At 41.2% G+C, this 16,409-nt stretch overlaps 1 protein-coding gene across 1 annotated transcript; it reads left to right on the top strand.

Annotated features, from left to right (window-relative positions):
* Positions 1-10,564: 10,564 nt before the first annotated feature.
* Positions 10,565-11,099, top strand: LOC308252436 (eukaryotic translation initiation factor 1A, X-chromosomal). The gene has a single exon (XM_080677083.1). It carries the CDS (start codon positions 10,601-10,603, stop codon positions 11,033-11,035), a length of 435 nt encoding a protein of 144 aa, XP_080533209.1. The 5' UTR covers positions 10,565-10,600; the 3' UTR covers positions 11,036-11,099.
* Positions 11,100-16,409: the final 5,310 nt, after the last annotated feature.

The raw sequence follows: 16,409 nt of genomic DNA, 5'->3' as shown, positions 1-16,409 counted from the left end.
AAAGATACTATAAATTGTGCATCTGATCAGTTTTCCACTTTGCACTGGCTGATAGAAATCTCAGGGCAAATAGGTGGTTGATCTCCAGCAAAAATCTAGAATACTTTTGGTACCCATTTGAGATACAAATACACTGAGTGGCCAGATTATTATGCATTCAGAGATCATAATAATCTGGCCACTCAGTGTAAACCTCCAGCTTGTTCAGTGTGTGCACTTTCATAGCACCACAGAGCTAGCAGTTACTCAAGAGGTCACAGTCAACCTCTTTATTTTATAAACAGGAAAACGGAGACCTGAGAAGATTGATTTGCCCAAAGGCACAGGATTGGTAATTTCAAATGAGAACGCAAGTCCCTAAACTCCAGATTGTTCCACTATAAACCATGTTTCATGAACTTGATATTTGCCCTTGATATGTCTGCCCACATAACTAATAACAACCAGCATATTCAAGTGTAAGGTATAGTCAATTAATCATGGTTTCAGGGCTGATATTTACAAAAAGCATGTCCTGTGTTACCTCTCAATAAATCTGCTAAAAAATAATAAAAATTCAGCCCAGCCAGTTGGTTGAGCATTGTCCTATGCACCGGAGGGTTGTATTATTGCCTTCTTAATACCTTTGGAATCACGTAAGGCATTGTATGACTGGAGATGTTTAGGTAAAAGGAAGGCGGAAAAGATAAGTAAATACTAGTGGGCACAATTTGGAGAGCTCTGGCTTAAAAGCTGAAGTCTTGTCTTTGACTGTGACTGGTGTTACTGTCCTGTCTGGGACACACTTGATTGTCACTTTGAAATGTGCCAGTCATGGGTTCACAGTTTCAAAATGTGCTCCAAGTGCAGACCTCACTCAGCTCCCATTCCTGTCCTTGGGAAGCTGGGGAGAGAGCACAGGATGCCAGGCCAATCGTCCTTCCACTGAAGAAACCAACACAAAGAGCAGAAAACAACCAGATAGAAAGGACGCCTCTTGCTGTGGAGGTCAGGAACATTATTTCGCATCATGATGTGTTGGAAAGAGTCTTACAATTGGAGTCAGGGAACCTAAATTAAATTTGTAGTTTCACCTCTACCCTTGGTGTGACCTTGGACAGTCACCTTACCTTTTGGTATCCTTAGTTTCCTTCCTGGCAAAACAAAGGTGATGATCTTCAGGGCGGGGGAGGGGGTAGAAAAATGTGTGTGTACCTTGACTGGGGGCAGGTCACACACACAGGGGAAGTGCTGGGTGGAGAATGCAGAACAAGAGACATGCTCCACCGCCCCAGCCCCAGGCAGTTGTCACCAAGGGGAGTGAACGCCCAGTGGGGCCAGATGTTCCATTTTGGCAAGACTCTCCTAATTTTTAATTGTTGGTAACTAATTATAAAATTTTAAACTCTGGAGAGAGAAGAGGGGGGAAAGTCACCTAGGAGGAATATAGCCATGGGCTAATGATTTGGAATCTCTAGGCTTCCTCCCAGCTCAAATATTTTTACTTCTAGGTATATACATTAATATTTCAGTTGTGATATATTCTAAGTTTTTTATTTTTTATTTTTTAAAGTATTTACCCGAGGATATGTTTTTATGGATTTTTAGACTAAGAGGAAGGGAGGGAGGGAGGGAGAGAGAGAGAGAGAGAGAGAGCAAGAGAGCTAGAGAGAGAAACATTGATGTGAGAGAAACATCAATCTGTAGCCTCTCATTCGCACCCTGACTAAGGATAGAATCTGCAACCTAGGTAAGTGCCCTTATTGGGACTCAAACCCGAAACCTTTTGGTGTATGGGACGATGCTCCAACCAACTGAGCCACCCGGCCAGGGCTATTCTAAGGTTTAAAGACAACATTTTATTCCCCTGCTTCAGTTTACCAGTCCACAACTGGCCATGTTATTATTAGCATATGATTCAAAGAAATGATGACATTTCACTATTTATTAATGGTTAATCATCGTTTGGGATGTGGGGATGTCCCATCTCCTTTAGCTAGGGGGCCTCCCGCTCTCCAAAGCCTTACTTCACTTCTCTCCAGAAGATTCAAAGGGTAGACAGCTCCTTAAGGTTCTTAGTAACAACAGTGCCATGGAAATCTGCTTCTTTGTAGAATGAATCAACCAACCACACATAACCACCCACTCATGTGGACACTTCAAGTTGATAGCTACATAAATATCTACTCAGCAAAGGGTGACGATGGGCTCTTTCATTGGCGGTGTGTGGGTGTGGACCTATGATGCTAACTCACGTTGATTTGGGGTATGGTAATACTTTATCTGGCCATTGAAAAATCCTATTTGCAATTGCCCTTTTGGAGACTTACAGAACCACGCCCCGCTCCTTGGCCCCTCCACTCCCAAACCCCCACCTTCAGCAGCTACTGCACAGTGTTAAAAAAAAAAAAAGTATTTTTGCCTCTTAGGTGACCTATAGGAGCCTTCGTTTTCCCTCATTCTTGGCTTTTCACCATCTCCTTTACAGGTAACCTGAATTATTTTGAGCTGCTGCACATCTCTATTTATATCCTGCATGTCAGACAGTTGGAGGAAAGTTCCCTTTTGTGGCTCAATCTTTCTGCGAATGAGAGAAATAGAGACCATGCTTCACACTCATGCAGTCTCCTGTGTGACCCACACACTCACACCCTTGTGCTCATATAACTATTTCTGTATTTCAAGTAGGAGAGTTGCCAAAGGCAAATTTATTTCCTGGAATCTTGTGTGATCCACAGAGGGTGAATGAATCCCTGCTTGCTGAAGCTGTTGGTAACTGCTTTCAGCCTCTTTTTCCTCATTCATAAATACGGAGATGTACGGGGAGTTTAAGGCGGTGAGCTTTCCTCCTTAAGCAATAGCTTTATGGGAGAGGTATGGTTGGGGAGAGAGGAAGCCTCAGGACGTAACTGCTCTCAGTGTTCCAGTTTGTGAAAAAGTGCAGGCATAGGGCCAAAGACACTGAACTGTCGCCACCACGGTTGTGTGCAGCTCTGGCTTGTGTGCCTCCCCTGTCTTCCCCTCACTTGGGTAAATACTTGGGATTGTGCACTGGGGATCTTCAAAGGGCTTGGGGAGTGTTAATATTGCCCTTGTTCTCCTGAGTTTCAGGTTGGGTTTACTTGGGTTTAAGGCCAATTGTGGCATTAGTTTCTTTATATTTTCCACCCCCATGGCAAAATGCGGTGCCCTCACAAAGCTATAGTGCTTTATTATTAGCTAACACTTTATTACCTAACTAAAGGCCCAGTGCATGAAATTCATGCATGGATAGTGTCCCTAGGCCTGGCTGGGGATCAGGGCCAATCTGTGAGGTGATCAGGGGGCCCCCGCTGGCACCCGCCTTGGCCAGCCTGGCACCACCCACTCACCGGCCCTGCCCCCTACCGCTGCCACCAGTCACTTCCCTCTGTGGGTCCCCCTTCTCCCCCCCACCACACCTGCCTTGGCTGGCCTGGGGCCTGTGGGTTGGGGGCAGCGCTTGCGATGAGCGTTTGCCCCCTGGTGGTCAGTGCACATCATAGCGATGAGTCATTCTGCCAGTCATTCAGCTGTTCGGTCAATTTGCATATTAGGCTTTTATTAAATAGGATGATCTAATATGCAACAAAGCAAAGAGCTGGTGCTCATCATCCTGACATCGGTGCTGGGAGACATGACTAAATTCTGTACCATTAGTGCTCACAGCTGTGGCAAACACACCGGCAGTGTATATGCAAATACCAGTGAAGACACTCTGGTGGCTTTGTCAGGAAGCCCTCTGACAAGCAGTTTAAATGCTCATTTTTTTTAGGGGACTCAAAAAAATTGTTTTGATGTGCATGTTTTTTCTCATTTCCTCCTTTTTGTCTTCTCTTCACTCTCCTCCCTTTTTTGGACTATTGGAGGACCTTCCCTAGTCACTGGGGAAGTCTGAGTAGGAAGCCATGCCCTGTCCCAGACTGAAGTTAAGGCCCCAATCTGCTGTTCTTCAGATTTAGGGATATTTATTATTTTTGTGTATTTATATAATCTTCATATTTATTTGAAAAATCAGTAGAACTGTGATTAAGCAAGAGCTTTAGAAGATGAACATTTTAAAACTGAGGTCCTACTTGGTTTCTTGGCTCAAATAGAGATGCTTTAAAACACCACTGCTTTTTAAAAATGGAAAACGGTGGACATTTAGCTTTTGTGGGCATCAGATATGAATGAATTGAATCTCCCTTCAAAGTAATTATACAGATTGAGATGTGAAGTATACTTGTACCAGGATCCCAAAGTAAACAGAATCAAAACAAAAGTGGGGTTTGGTCAAACTAAAAGTACTTGTAGAAGAGAGTGGTGACAGAATCACTGGGCCTTCTCCTTGCTATGATTACGGCGTTAGAGAAAGAGAATCCCATTTGCCCCACCACCAGTTAGCTCTGACCTTTCCACTGTAGTGTCCCCTCCCAGCTGTCCCTGACAATATGGTGTTATTCTTGCTCTTTAGCATTTGACCTTCTTTAATCCTTTTGCTCCAGACAGAAGCAGTGTTTGCTTCCGTTGCTTGCCCCTGGGTATCCAGCGCCATTGCCTCCCGGTGCCCAGCTGCACTTACATTTGCTGTTTTATGGACATGGAGAGAGATGGGTCAGGCCTGGAGATTACTCCTTGGGAGACACCATAGAGCTTCCAACAGAACAGAGCGGCCTCCTCTTCTCCCCTCTGTGTAACGAGGCCCTAAGAAGGAGCCAATGAATCTCAGTTGGGTCTATTAGAAGTAGCATCCACCTGTCTGACTAGAGAGCTGGATTCTGGTCCTGACTCTGCCATTAACTAGCTGGGTGACTCTGGGAAGCCCACTTTGCTTCTGTGGCCTCAGTTTTGTATGTTTCTAATGAGACCTGGGTTGGGTCATCTTTAGACCTCCTTTGAGCATGCCCATTTTTGGGGTGTTCTGAACTGAAGCATTGACACATGCCTCCCTAGTCTGACACCTATTTCAGGAGATGCCTTTGGAGAGACAGGACTTCAGGAGAACAGAGAAATCCCCTGGCTATATCTAGGTTGGCCCTTCCTTTGGATCTTTAGTCAAAGATTAAGGTGTCATCACAGTGAACTTCAAATCATTCCTTCCTCCGTTCATTCATACTAAGCATCCACTACATGCCAGACACTAAGCTAGGTACAGTAGCCCAAGGCAGATACAGTCACTGTCTCCACAGAATTTATGATGTAAACAGAGAAGAAAAACATTAAGCAAAATTTCCAACTAACTCCTTAGAGTTGTGGATAAGGAGGGACCACAAGTGGAGTAAGGTGTCAGGGAAGCCTTTCTATGAGGAAATCACATTTATGCCCAAACCTAAGAGATGAATAAGTCTTCACCAGGCAAAGGGGACAGAAACAAATTTCCAGGCAGAGAGAACAGTGTACACAAAGGCTGTTTTGCTTAAGTGCATTCAAGGCACCAAAAGAGATAGAGATGGCTCCTGCTGCTCCAGCCATCAGGAGGATGGCAGGAGAGGAGGCTGGGCTGGCTGCCGAAGGCCAAGTCATGCAGACCCAGATGGGATGCTCAGGCCCTGGTTGTGGCCGTTGTGAAATGGGAAGGGGTGTGTGTGTGGCGGGGGGGGGGGGACCAACCAAGCAGGGACTTGATTAACTCATTTGTAATTAAATGAACTGCTCCTGTGCCAGACAGTCCAGGGCAAGATTGCTCTAAGTTGCTTATAACTTTGCCCTTCCTTGCCAGCCTCTGGAAGCTCACCAGGGAGTTGGCTGTGCCTTGAAGCCATCCCCCGATCACTTCTCATTCCATCAACAGTGCATGTGTTCAAAATAGGAAGAAAGTCTAACATTTGAGGGTTCTTTTTCTACATGGTTTTGGCTTATGAATTCACTGTGGTTTTTTTTTTCCCATAATTAGCTTAGAAAGAGGTTTACCTATTGGCTTTTTTTTTTTTTAACTTGTAGAGATGTAACTTTTTTTTAAGGTCTGCTGTTATTTGACCTAGGAAATGTAAATTACTTGTCTGACCCCGACAAAATTAAAATGGGATGAATGGAAATAAACCAAACAACAAAGAGAAATGCACCCTCCCAAATGTCTCTCTTCTCTCCCACCATGGTCAATGGCCGAGTCATAGCACATGCTGAGTGAAGAGCCATTCAAGTATGGAGGCCATGCAATACTAGTAGATCTCCTAGACACCTAGAGAGGGGATGCACCGGCTCAGGTTCACATAGCTACTTTCTGTCAAAAGCACTTGTCATGGTAAGTTGGCTGGCAAGTGTGAATTTCAGGGGTTGCACAACTAAAAGGTCACTTGGTTACACAGGATGTTGGAGAACTGGGGGTCCACCCCTGATACCTGTGCAATCTAGGTTGGCCTAGGCTTACAGGGACCTCTGTGATTCCAAGGATCATGAGAAGGTTGTCTGTAAAATCTCTCCAGCCTCCTAATAGAAACACACCTTCAGATCACATGGCAGAGGATGAGGGACCCAGAGCTTTACACTTAGAGTTTCAGTGAGAACTCCAGCCAGGCCCCCATTGGCAAGAGCATTTTGGTGAAGGGTCCAAATTATATAGAAAAATGGCAGTAGCAATATTTATTACCGAGGGTGAAATATTATCTCTTATTTGATTTTCCTACTTGAGAAAGCAAAACAGATGTAAGAACAGGACATTAAAGTTAAGAATATCCTATTGTGTCACAAAGTAGAGCACAAAGGCCCAGATTTTCAAGCATCAAATCAGGCCTTTTTCTTTCTTTTTTAAAAATATTTTTTATTTATTTCAAATTGGAAGGGGGAGAGAGAGAGAGAGAAACATCAATGATGAGAGAAAATCATCAATTGGCAGCACGCCCCACACTAGGGAGCAAGCCTGCAACCAGGCATGTACCCTGACCGGGAATCAAACCGTGACCTCTTGGTTCATAGGTCAATGCTCAACCACTGAGCCATGCCGGCCAGGCAAGGCCTTTTTCTTTGAGGAGTGGGGAAGATGTCTTTTGTCTTCCCTCACGATGGAAAGGACTCAGCAAGAAGTCAAGATAATTAACAAGGACCTAAGTGAAGACTGACATTCAGTGTGCCCCCTGAGTAATCCACAGAGCAGGTAATGCCAGAAATCCCAACACTGGGAACTTGGTAGCCAGCAAGCTCTCAGGGGCAGGCAGATTAGATATCGTGAGCCACAGGTCATTGCTAAGAAGGTGATCCACGTTATCCTTATTTGAATATGACACTACCAACAGCATTAGTGACAAAGGAGAAACAGTGCTCATACTTTGCCACCCACCTTAATGGTGATCAGGCCAGGTAGTAATATGTATTATTATTATTATTATTATTATTATTATTATTGCTATTATTTTTGTACTAATATCAACTAACATTTATGGAGCGTTTATTATGTGCCAGCACTATGGTGATCACTTTACTTACATAATCTTATCAAATGCTTACAAATCTAAGGACCTATGATAATTATTATCCCCATTTTACAGATGAGAAAACTGGGCTTTAGAGAGGGTCGGTAACTTATCCATCCAAAGTCACAAAATTAATCAGTCTTGGACCTGGGACAGGACCCATGGTCTATCTAACCACATAGCTCTGGGTAATAGTAGTAGTACTAATAATAATGATAATACACACTCACTGAGCCCTTATCATGTTTGCACACATCTGCTATAGGCACCATTGTAAGAAACTGAGACTAAAGAGAAGTTAGGTAACTTTCCCAGAGGTGCACAGCAAATAAGCCCATAATATGAGCACCTACTATGTGTTAGGCCTGAGATAGAAGATTTCAGGGACATTATGTGTGGGGTGATGGATGAGGGGAATGTTATCTCAGCAGTTCCAATGTATTAAATCCAATAGTAAAATGAATCACAAACAGGCAAGTGTGAGTGTTTGCTCTTTAATGTCCAGATTGAACAGCCCAAACTTCCTCAAATTACTTGTTGAGGAAGCTGAGTTAGTCCTCATGAAGTTCAAATGGAAATGGAATTCCCACTCTTCTTTGCAACTCTCTGGATAAATTTGATGATACACATTCCGGTGCTGGTGACATCAACAATCATCACCACAGAAACATCTGTGCTCTAACAAACACTGGAGTGCAGCGTCACTGAATGTGTCAGGGAGGAGAGGAAACTGGCTCAGGACGATAAGGCTCTCCAGAATAAAAGTTCACTCAACTACATTAGCAGTGGCAGCCTCAGTCGTGGAGAGAAATATAAGCATTACTTTTCTGAAAAGCACAAAGCGGGACTCATGCATTGCTGAAGGTTGGGCAAGGTTGATTTCGAGATGCTGCTCACATTCAAAACAGTTTCCTTAAAAAGTCACTATCTATGCTGTCTTACATGATGACAACAGAAATCCTTCAGGAGCAGGGATCTGGTCTCCCAAACAGCTCACAGAAAATCTCCCGCATGGCAGAGGAAGGCTAGCTGGGGATTGCTGTGTGGTTCTGGGAGAGGCCTCGAACAATTAGAAGTAGAATTGACCGTGGTTGTAGTTTGTGTTTATTGTTTGATGAGTTAGTGGCAGTATTAGTTATGTATTTGGAGAGATTAATAACTAAAAGATGGTTCTTGGCCCTCCATGGATTTATAGAAGTTGCACAAGGGTGAATCAGATCATGGACTGAATCCAGAGCTGAGGTATGTTTAGGTTTAGTTTGTATGGTGCTTAAAGAAATGATATACACTGAGTGGCCAGATTATTATGCTCTCTGAACGCATAATAATTTGGCCACTCAATGTGTGTGTGCGTGTGTGTGTGTGTGTGTGTGTGTGTGTGTGTGTATGGGTGGGGTCCGGCCAGCCTGGCCAGAGGGAGGGAACATGGACGGTTGGCTGGCCTGCCTGCTGGTCGAACTCCTGGTTGAGGGGACAATTTGCATATTGGCCTTTTATTATATAGGATAAACACTGAGTGGCCAGATTATTATGCGTTCAGAGATGATAATAATCTGGCCACTCAGTGTATTTGTTGCTTTACAATGAAAAGTAATGAAATTTTATATGAAAATCTGAATTTACAAATTCTGTTTGTATTCAGAAGATCTGGTAGTACTGGACCTATATTCTCAAAGGACAACAATTCAATCAAACTGAGGACTTACGTCCCTGTTAGATGAGGCATATACTCTACAGTTAGCCACAGTCCCTTCCTCTCCCATGGTGTTGCCCCTAGCCAATTTTACTTACCTTCCTGTCTGGCCCTATGAGCATTTGATTTTGTGATCATTGGTGGTGGTATTAGAGAGTAATTATTTCTAGCAAAGTTCTTGGCATATGGAGGGCACCCCATAAATGGTAGCTCTGATTATTCTTTGTCAATTACAGGCTCAGGTATTTAAACTTGATCTTTAGGTTAGCACTGTCCAATAGAACTTCAGTAATGATGGAAATGTTCTATCTCTGTTCTGCCCAACATGATAGTCACTAATCGCATGTAGCTATTAGCCACTTGAAATGTGGCTAGTATGACTAAAAAAATAACTTCTCTTTTAAAAAGTTTAATTAATTGAAAATGAGATTTTAATAGCCACATGTGGCAAGTGACTACTGTATTGGGCAAAGCAGATTTAAGTAATGGGATTGAACATCCAGTCAGACATCCTTGTTTAAAATAAAATATGGAGAATAGACACTGGGGCTGAGTGAGTGGGCATGTTCATTTTACAAGAGATTACTTCCTAGTGGGCTTCATCACACAGCATCACCTCTTTTCAGAAAGGAAACCTCCCCTTATTACCCTGCTAGACTTCTTGTCGATTTAAGGAGCCAAAGCTGTGTGTTTTCAAGATGTTGACTGTCCATTCCTACCAATAAGAACAAGTCATCTAAAGCGTGAACGGGAAGGTTTGCTGCTCTCTGCTCCCTGACTGTACTGTTAAGGGTACTGCATAAACATAGAACCTAGACCTGTGGGTGGGAAAGCCTAACTGTTTTTGATGAGCTGCTTGATTGACCCTGTCATTCATGAGAGCATAGAGCCCAGAGCCAGTGCTGCCAAGGGGACTGTGGAAAGGGATGGAGGCCTGCTGACTGCTAGAGGGATCCTATATTCCTAGAGCCAGGGCTCCGTGGGCTGCCTGCCGTCTCTGCGGTTTCCACCACAAGCACACACTGGTCACATCGAATGATCACATTGCCGTAAACCAGCTACAAAGTGGGATTCTCAAAGATCCCTCTGTCATGCAACTTACTCATCTGCATGTTGTTTGCCCGAAAGTTTCTGACACTGAACTGTTTTGCTGAGCCCAGCAGTCAGAGCCCTCCCTCCCTTCCTTTGTCACAGGTCTAGAAACCCCAGAACCATCTACCAGACTTCAACCTATTGGTAACTTAGCAAGCTCTGTTGTGAAACTTGCCCTAAACCAACTTGTCTAGCTAATAACTTCACTGCTTCTAGGGATTTATGCACAGGAGGGTAAAACTAACATTGGCCTGTTTCATTCAAAATGAAGCTCTGGGGGACTGGCCCGCGCACGTGACCCGCTTGGTACCGTGGGGCTCCACGCGTCACCTAGCGCGCCCCGCCTCGCGCATCTAGGAGGAACTGCCACCGCCACCACTATCGCCCCCCGAGTAAGAGTCGGAGTTGCGGCGAGGCCTCTGCTCCCGCCATGCCCAAGAATAAAGGTAAAGGAGGTAAAAATAGACGTAGGGGTAAGAATGAAAATGAATCCGAAAAAAGAGAATTGGTGTTCAAAGAAGATGGGCAAGAATATGCTCAGGTAATCAAAATGTTGGGAAATGGACGCTTAGAAGCAATGTGTTTTGATGGTGTAAAGAGATTGTGTCACATCAGAGGGAAATTGAGGAAAAAGGTTTGGATAAATACCTCAGACATAATATTAGTTGGTCTACGAGACTACCAGGATAATAAAGCTGATGTAATTTTAAAATACAATGCTGATGAAGCGAGAAGTCTGAAGGCATATGGCGAACTTCCGGAGCATGCCAAAATCAATGAAACTGATACATTTGGTCCTGGAGATGACGATGAAATCCAGTTTGATGACATTGGTGATGATGACGAAGACATTGATGATATCTAACTTGACCTCAACATTCTGTATTCCACCTTCTCTGAGGATTGTTCAACAATTTGGATTTTGGCTAAGGCCTATAAAAGAAGATTAAAATTCCATTAATGTGAATGCAGTCGGGTTAAAGCACACTGATTTGCTTCTAAGGTGTTTCTTTAAAAACCGGTAGTGCTGAATTAAGTGAAATATTAAGCTCACTTTGTTCTTTGGGTGTGTGGAGTTTATGGGTAAAATAGTACAGCTATTTTTTAAAAGAGGAGAAAAAAACCTTTCCTATTTTGATCACTTCCAGTAAATAAATGGATGCTTTGAATAAACCATTTGCCCTATACTTACCAATTATAAGTAAGCCCTAGTTTTTACTGGCCTGTTAACTGTACAGTGGCTTTCTACATATTCCAGTTACCTACATGTATCCTTGAGGTTTTGAACAAATTTAAGGGAAGCAGAAATCTGCATTTGAAATCAGAAATGATTTGGTCTGTTTTTCATATTTAAGTAGCATGTGGCTATTTTTATACTAATTTTGCTATTGCATACATTCTTTTCATGACCTTATTTTGTAACGATAAACATCAGCAAGAAAGCATTTCCAACATGCGGATATTAGAACCTGGGTTTTAATAGCAATTTTGCATTTGTAAGGTTAGTAGTTGCAGAAATTGAACACTAGGTGGCATCCAGTTGTCTTAACATTGGAAATACGGTTTTGGTTGTAATTTTTTTTTTTACACTTACTGTGCATACGAAATATCCCAGCCACGATTTTTTTGATCATGGGCATGTATGTTGAATATTTTTACAGAACTAAAAGATTATTGGCATTTTATTTCAGAAGTCATATGTGCAAGCTACAATTTTGAATGACTTATACATATATGACTTATGTATAAATGAAAATTTAATTTCACAACAACTTGTACAAATTAAGCCCTTTTCAAAAGATCCCTAAGCTGGGGAAAGAGGCAGGAATAACAACTTAATGAAAAGATAGTCTCCCATTTCTGAATGGAAGAGCTACAGTGGAGGATATAATAAAGACAATGTCATGCTGCACAGTGTATTATACACTTTGTGTTTAGGGTATATTTTGTTGTGTGTACAGATTTTTTTTTTTGCTTGTATGTTATTAGGAATTTATTTTTTTTTAATTTTATTTTATTGTTTAAAGTATTACACATAGTACACCTATCTCCTTTTTTCCCCCCCACTGACCTTCCCCCAGCCTCCCCTACCCCGTCGCATGCCCTCATCCCACCCCCCACCCCAGTGTCTTGTGTCCATTGGTTGTGCTTATATGCATGCATACAAGTCCTTCGGTTGATCTCTTCCCCCCCTCCCCAACACTCCCCAGCCTTCCCGCTGTAATTTGACAGTCTGTTCAATGCTTTACTGCCTCTGTATCTATCTTTTTGTTCATCACGTTATAATGTTCTTTATTTTCCATAAATAAAGTGAGTGAGATCATGTGGTATTTTTCTTTCATTGCCTGGCTTATTTCACTTAGCATAATGCTCTCTAGTTCCATCCATGCTGCTGAAAATGGTAAGAATTCCTTCTTTTTTATAGCAGCGTAGTATTCCATTGTGTAGATGTACCATAGTTCTCTAATCCACTCATCTGCTGATGGGCATTTTGGCTGTTTTCAAATCTTAGCTATGGTGAATTGTGCTGCTATGAACATAGGGGTGCATATATCCTTTCTGATTGGTGTTTCTAGTTTCTTGGGATATATTTCTAGAAGTGGGATTACTGGGTCAAATGGGAGCTCCATTTTTTAGTTTTTTGAGGAAACTCCACACTGTTCTCCACAGTGGCTGCACCAGTCTGCATTCCCACCAGCAGTGCACGAGGGTTCCTTTTTCTCCACATCCTCACCAGCACTTGTCATTTGTTGATTTGTTGATGATTGTCATTCTACAGATGTGAGATGGTATCGCATTGCTGTTTTGATTTGCATCTCTCGGATAGTGACTTTGAGCATGTTTTCATATGTCTCTTGGCCTTCCTTCTGTCTTCTTTTGAAAAGTATCTATTTAGGTCAGTTGCCCATTTTTTTATTGGATCATTTATCTTCCTTTTATTGAGTTGTATGAGTTCCCTGTAAATGTTGGAGATTAAACCTTTATCAGTGATAACATTTGCAAATATGTTCTACCATACAGTGGGCTTTCTTGTTGTTTTGTTGATGGTTTCTTTTGCTGTGCAACAGCTTTTTATTTTGATGTAGTCCCATTTGTTTATTTTCTCTTTAGTTTCCATTGCCCTAGGAGCTGTATCGGTAAAGAAATTTCTTCAGCATATGTCTGAGATTTTGCTGCCTGTGGATTCCTCTAGTGTTTTTATGGTTTCCCGTCTTATGTTTAAGACCTTGATCCATTTTGAGTTTATTTTTGTGTATGGTATAAGTTGGTGGTCTAGTTTCATTTTTTTGCATGTATCTGTCCAATTTTCCCAACACCATTTATTGAAGAGACTGTCTTGACTCCATTGTATGTTCATGCCTCCTTTGTCAAATATTAATTAGGCACAGTGATTTGGGTCAATATCTGGGTTCTCTATTCTATTCCATTGGTCTATATGTCTGTTCTTGTGCCAGTACCAGGCTGTTTTGAGAACAGTGGCTTTGTAATACAGCTTGATCTGATATTGAGATCCCACCTACTTTGTTCTTCTTTCTCAGGATTGCTGCAGCTATTCAGGATCTTTTTTTATTCCAGATGAATTTCTGAAGAGTTCTTTCTAGGTCTGTGAAATATGCCGTTGGTATTTTAATGGGGAGTGCACTGAATCTATAGATTGCTTTGGGTAGTATGGACATTTTAATGATGATTCTACCAATCAATGAACATGGTATGTTCTTCCATCTATTTATGTCTTCCTCTATCTATTTTTTCAGTGTCCTGTAGTTTTCCACGTATAGGTCTTTTACCTCCTTAGTTAAGTTTATTCCTAGGTATCTTAATTTTTTTGGTGCGATGGTAAATGGGGTTGCTTTTTTAGTCTCTCTTTCTGTAAGTTCACTATGGTGTACAGAAATGCCATAGATTTCTTGTCATTAATTTTGTATCCTGCTACATTGCCGAATTCACTTATTAAGTCTAGTAATTTTTTGATGGAGTCTTTAGGGTTTTCTATGTACAGTATCATGTCATCTGCGAATAAGGACAGTTTTACTCCTTCTTTTCTAATTTGGATACCTTTTATTTCTTCTTCTTGTCTAATCACAATGGCTAATACTTCCAGTACTATGTCAAACAGGAGTGGTGAGAGTGGGCATCCCTGTCTTGTTCCTGTTCTTAGGGGAAATGGTTTTAGTTTTTGCCCATTGAGTATGATGTTGGCTGTGGGTTTGTCATATATGGCTTTTATTATGTTGAGGTATCATCCTTCTATTCCCACCTTGTTGAGAGTTTTTATCAAGAAAGGGTATTGGATTTTGTCAAATGCTTTTTCTGCATCACTTGATATGACTATGTGATTTTTATCTCTCAATTTGTTTATGTGATGAATCATGTTTATTGATTTGTGGATATTGTACCATCCTTGCATCCCACATCCCTGGGATAAATCCTACTTGGTCATGGTGTATGATCTTTCTGATGTACTGCTGGATTCGATTTGTTAGAATTTTGTTAAGGATTTTGGTATCTATGTTCATGAGGGATATTGGCCTATAATTCTCTTTCATTGTGTTGTCTTTATCTGGTTTTGGTATTAGGGTGATGCTGGCTTCATAGAAGGAGCTTGGAAGTGTTCCTTCCTCTTGAATTTTCTGGAATAGTCTGAGGATAGGTTTTAGTTCTTCCTTAAATGTTTGGTAAAACTCCCCTGTGAAGCCATCTGGCCCCGGGCTTTTGTTTGCTGGAAGCTTTTAGAGGACTGCTTCAACTTCTTCCATAGTTATTGGCCTATTGAGATGTTTAGATTCTTCCTGATGAGTTTTGGAAGGTTGTATTTTTCTAGGAATGTGACCATTTCCTCCAGGTTGTCCAGTTTGTTGGAATAGAGTTATTCATAGTATTTTAACAATCCTTTGTATTTCTGTGGGGTCTGTTGTTATTTCACCTCTTTCATTTCTGATTTTGTTTATTTGGGTCCTCTCTCTCTTTGCTTCTTGGTGAGCCTGGCTAGAGGTTCATCAATCTTGTTTATCCTTTCAAAGACCAGCTCTTGGTTTTGTTGATCTTTTGTATTGTTTTTTTGGTCTCTATGTCATTTATCTCTGCTCTGATCTTTATTATGTCCTTCCTTCTGCTTACACTGGGCTTTTCTTGTTGCTCTCTTTCTAACTCTTTAAGTTGTTGTTATTGGGAATTTAGATTCATCCTTTCTCATTCAGTTTTTCATGACAACTCTAGTAAAATGAAATTAAAGGCTGGACTAGTTAGCCCTCAGTAGCCACATTGAATTTATGTGCAACTTTAAAAGAAGAGATCCACCATGTAGCATGTGATGCTTTTATTCTGCTGGTCTCCAGAGAACTTTGCTGTGATGAAAAGTAATGTAAAGGGAAATAATCTTTCATATGGCTTGCAAAAAAAAACAAAAAACAAAAAAAAACAAATCTCTCATAAGTGTGCAAACTCTGGAATCAAAATCTGTGGCTCTATAAAACGTTGTTAAATCAAAGAATAGAAATTTTGATGTACAGTTGTGGTTCGTATTTCTTATTTGGCGGTCTTGAACACTTACCTAGTTAGACTGCATCTGAGCCCATGGGCTAGTTTTTAATATTTTTTTTAAAAAAACACAGCCTCTAAGAATTGTCAATAGTGATTGTCTTTCTCAGTAATCTAAACCTCCTAAGATACTTAGGCTTTTGTACATAAAGGTGTTTTGCTAAATTTGTGGTTATACAGAAGGTGGGTAAAAGTAGGTTTACAATTCATATCGGAAATATAATACAATAATAAATAATAATGCAAGAACAAACTGTTTCATGTACATACAACTGTAAACTACTTTGCCCAACCCTTCCATGTTATTTTACCAAGAATGTTTTAACTCTGTGTCTGTGATACAGTTCATAGTAGGGATGGTGTATCTCAAATATATTGTTTTTCTACTTACCTCCTCAAATAAATATGATTTATCTAAAGATTCTTTAAAAGTTACAACAATGGCCCAAATCATGCATTTGCTAGTGACTTTTTCTTTCTTGCCTTGGAAGTAACAACTCAATGTAGTGTTGTTGCATCCTTGAAAATCTGAAATCATAATACCCATAATTGAAATAGTTGGGCTGAAATTGTAGCTTATATCAACACTACTTGGAATTATTTTTGTAACTTATCTTTCATGTGGAAATTAATAGTGTCATTGATATATTTCAAATGAGCAATGGAAGTGGTCCTTAAGAAAAGGTTTTTGTTGTTGTTGT

This window comes from Plecotus auritus (genome assembly GCF_963455305.1).
Source record: "Plecotus auritus genome assembly, chromosome: 6".
Lineage (NCBI taxonomy): Eukaryota > Metazoa > Chordata > Mammalia > Chiroptera > Vespertilionidae > Plecotus > Plecotus auritus.
Note: the sequence above shows the minus strand (reverse complement) of the source record. Positions and strands in the feature narration are given on the sequence as shown.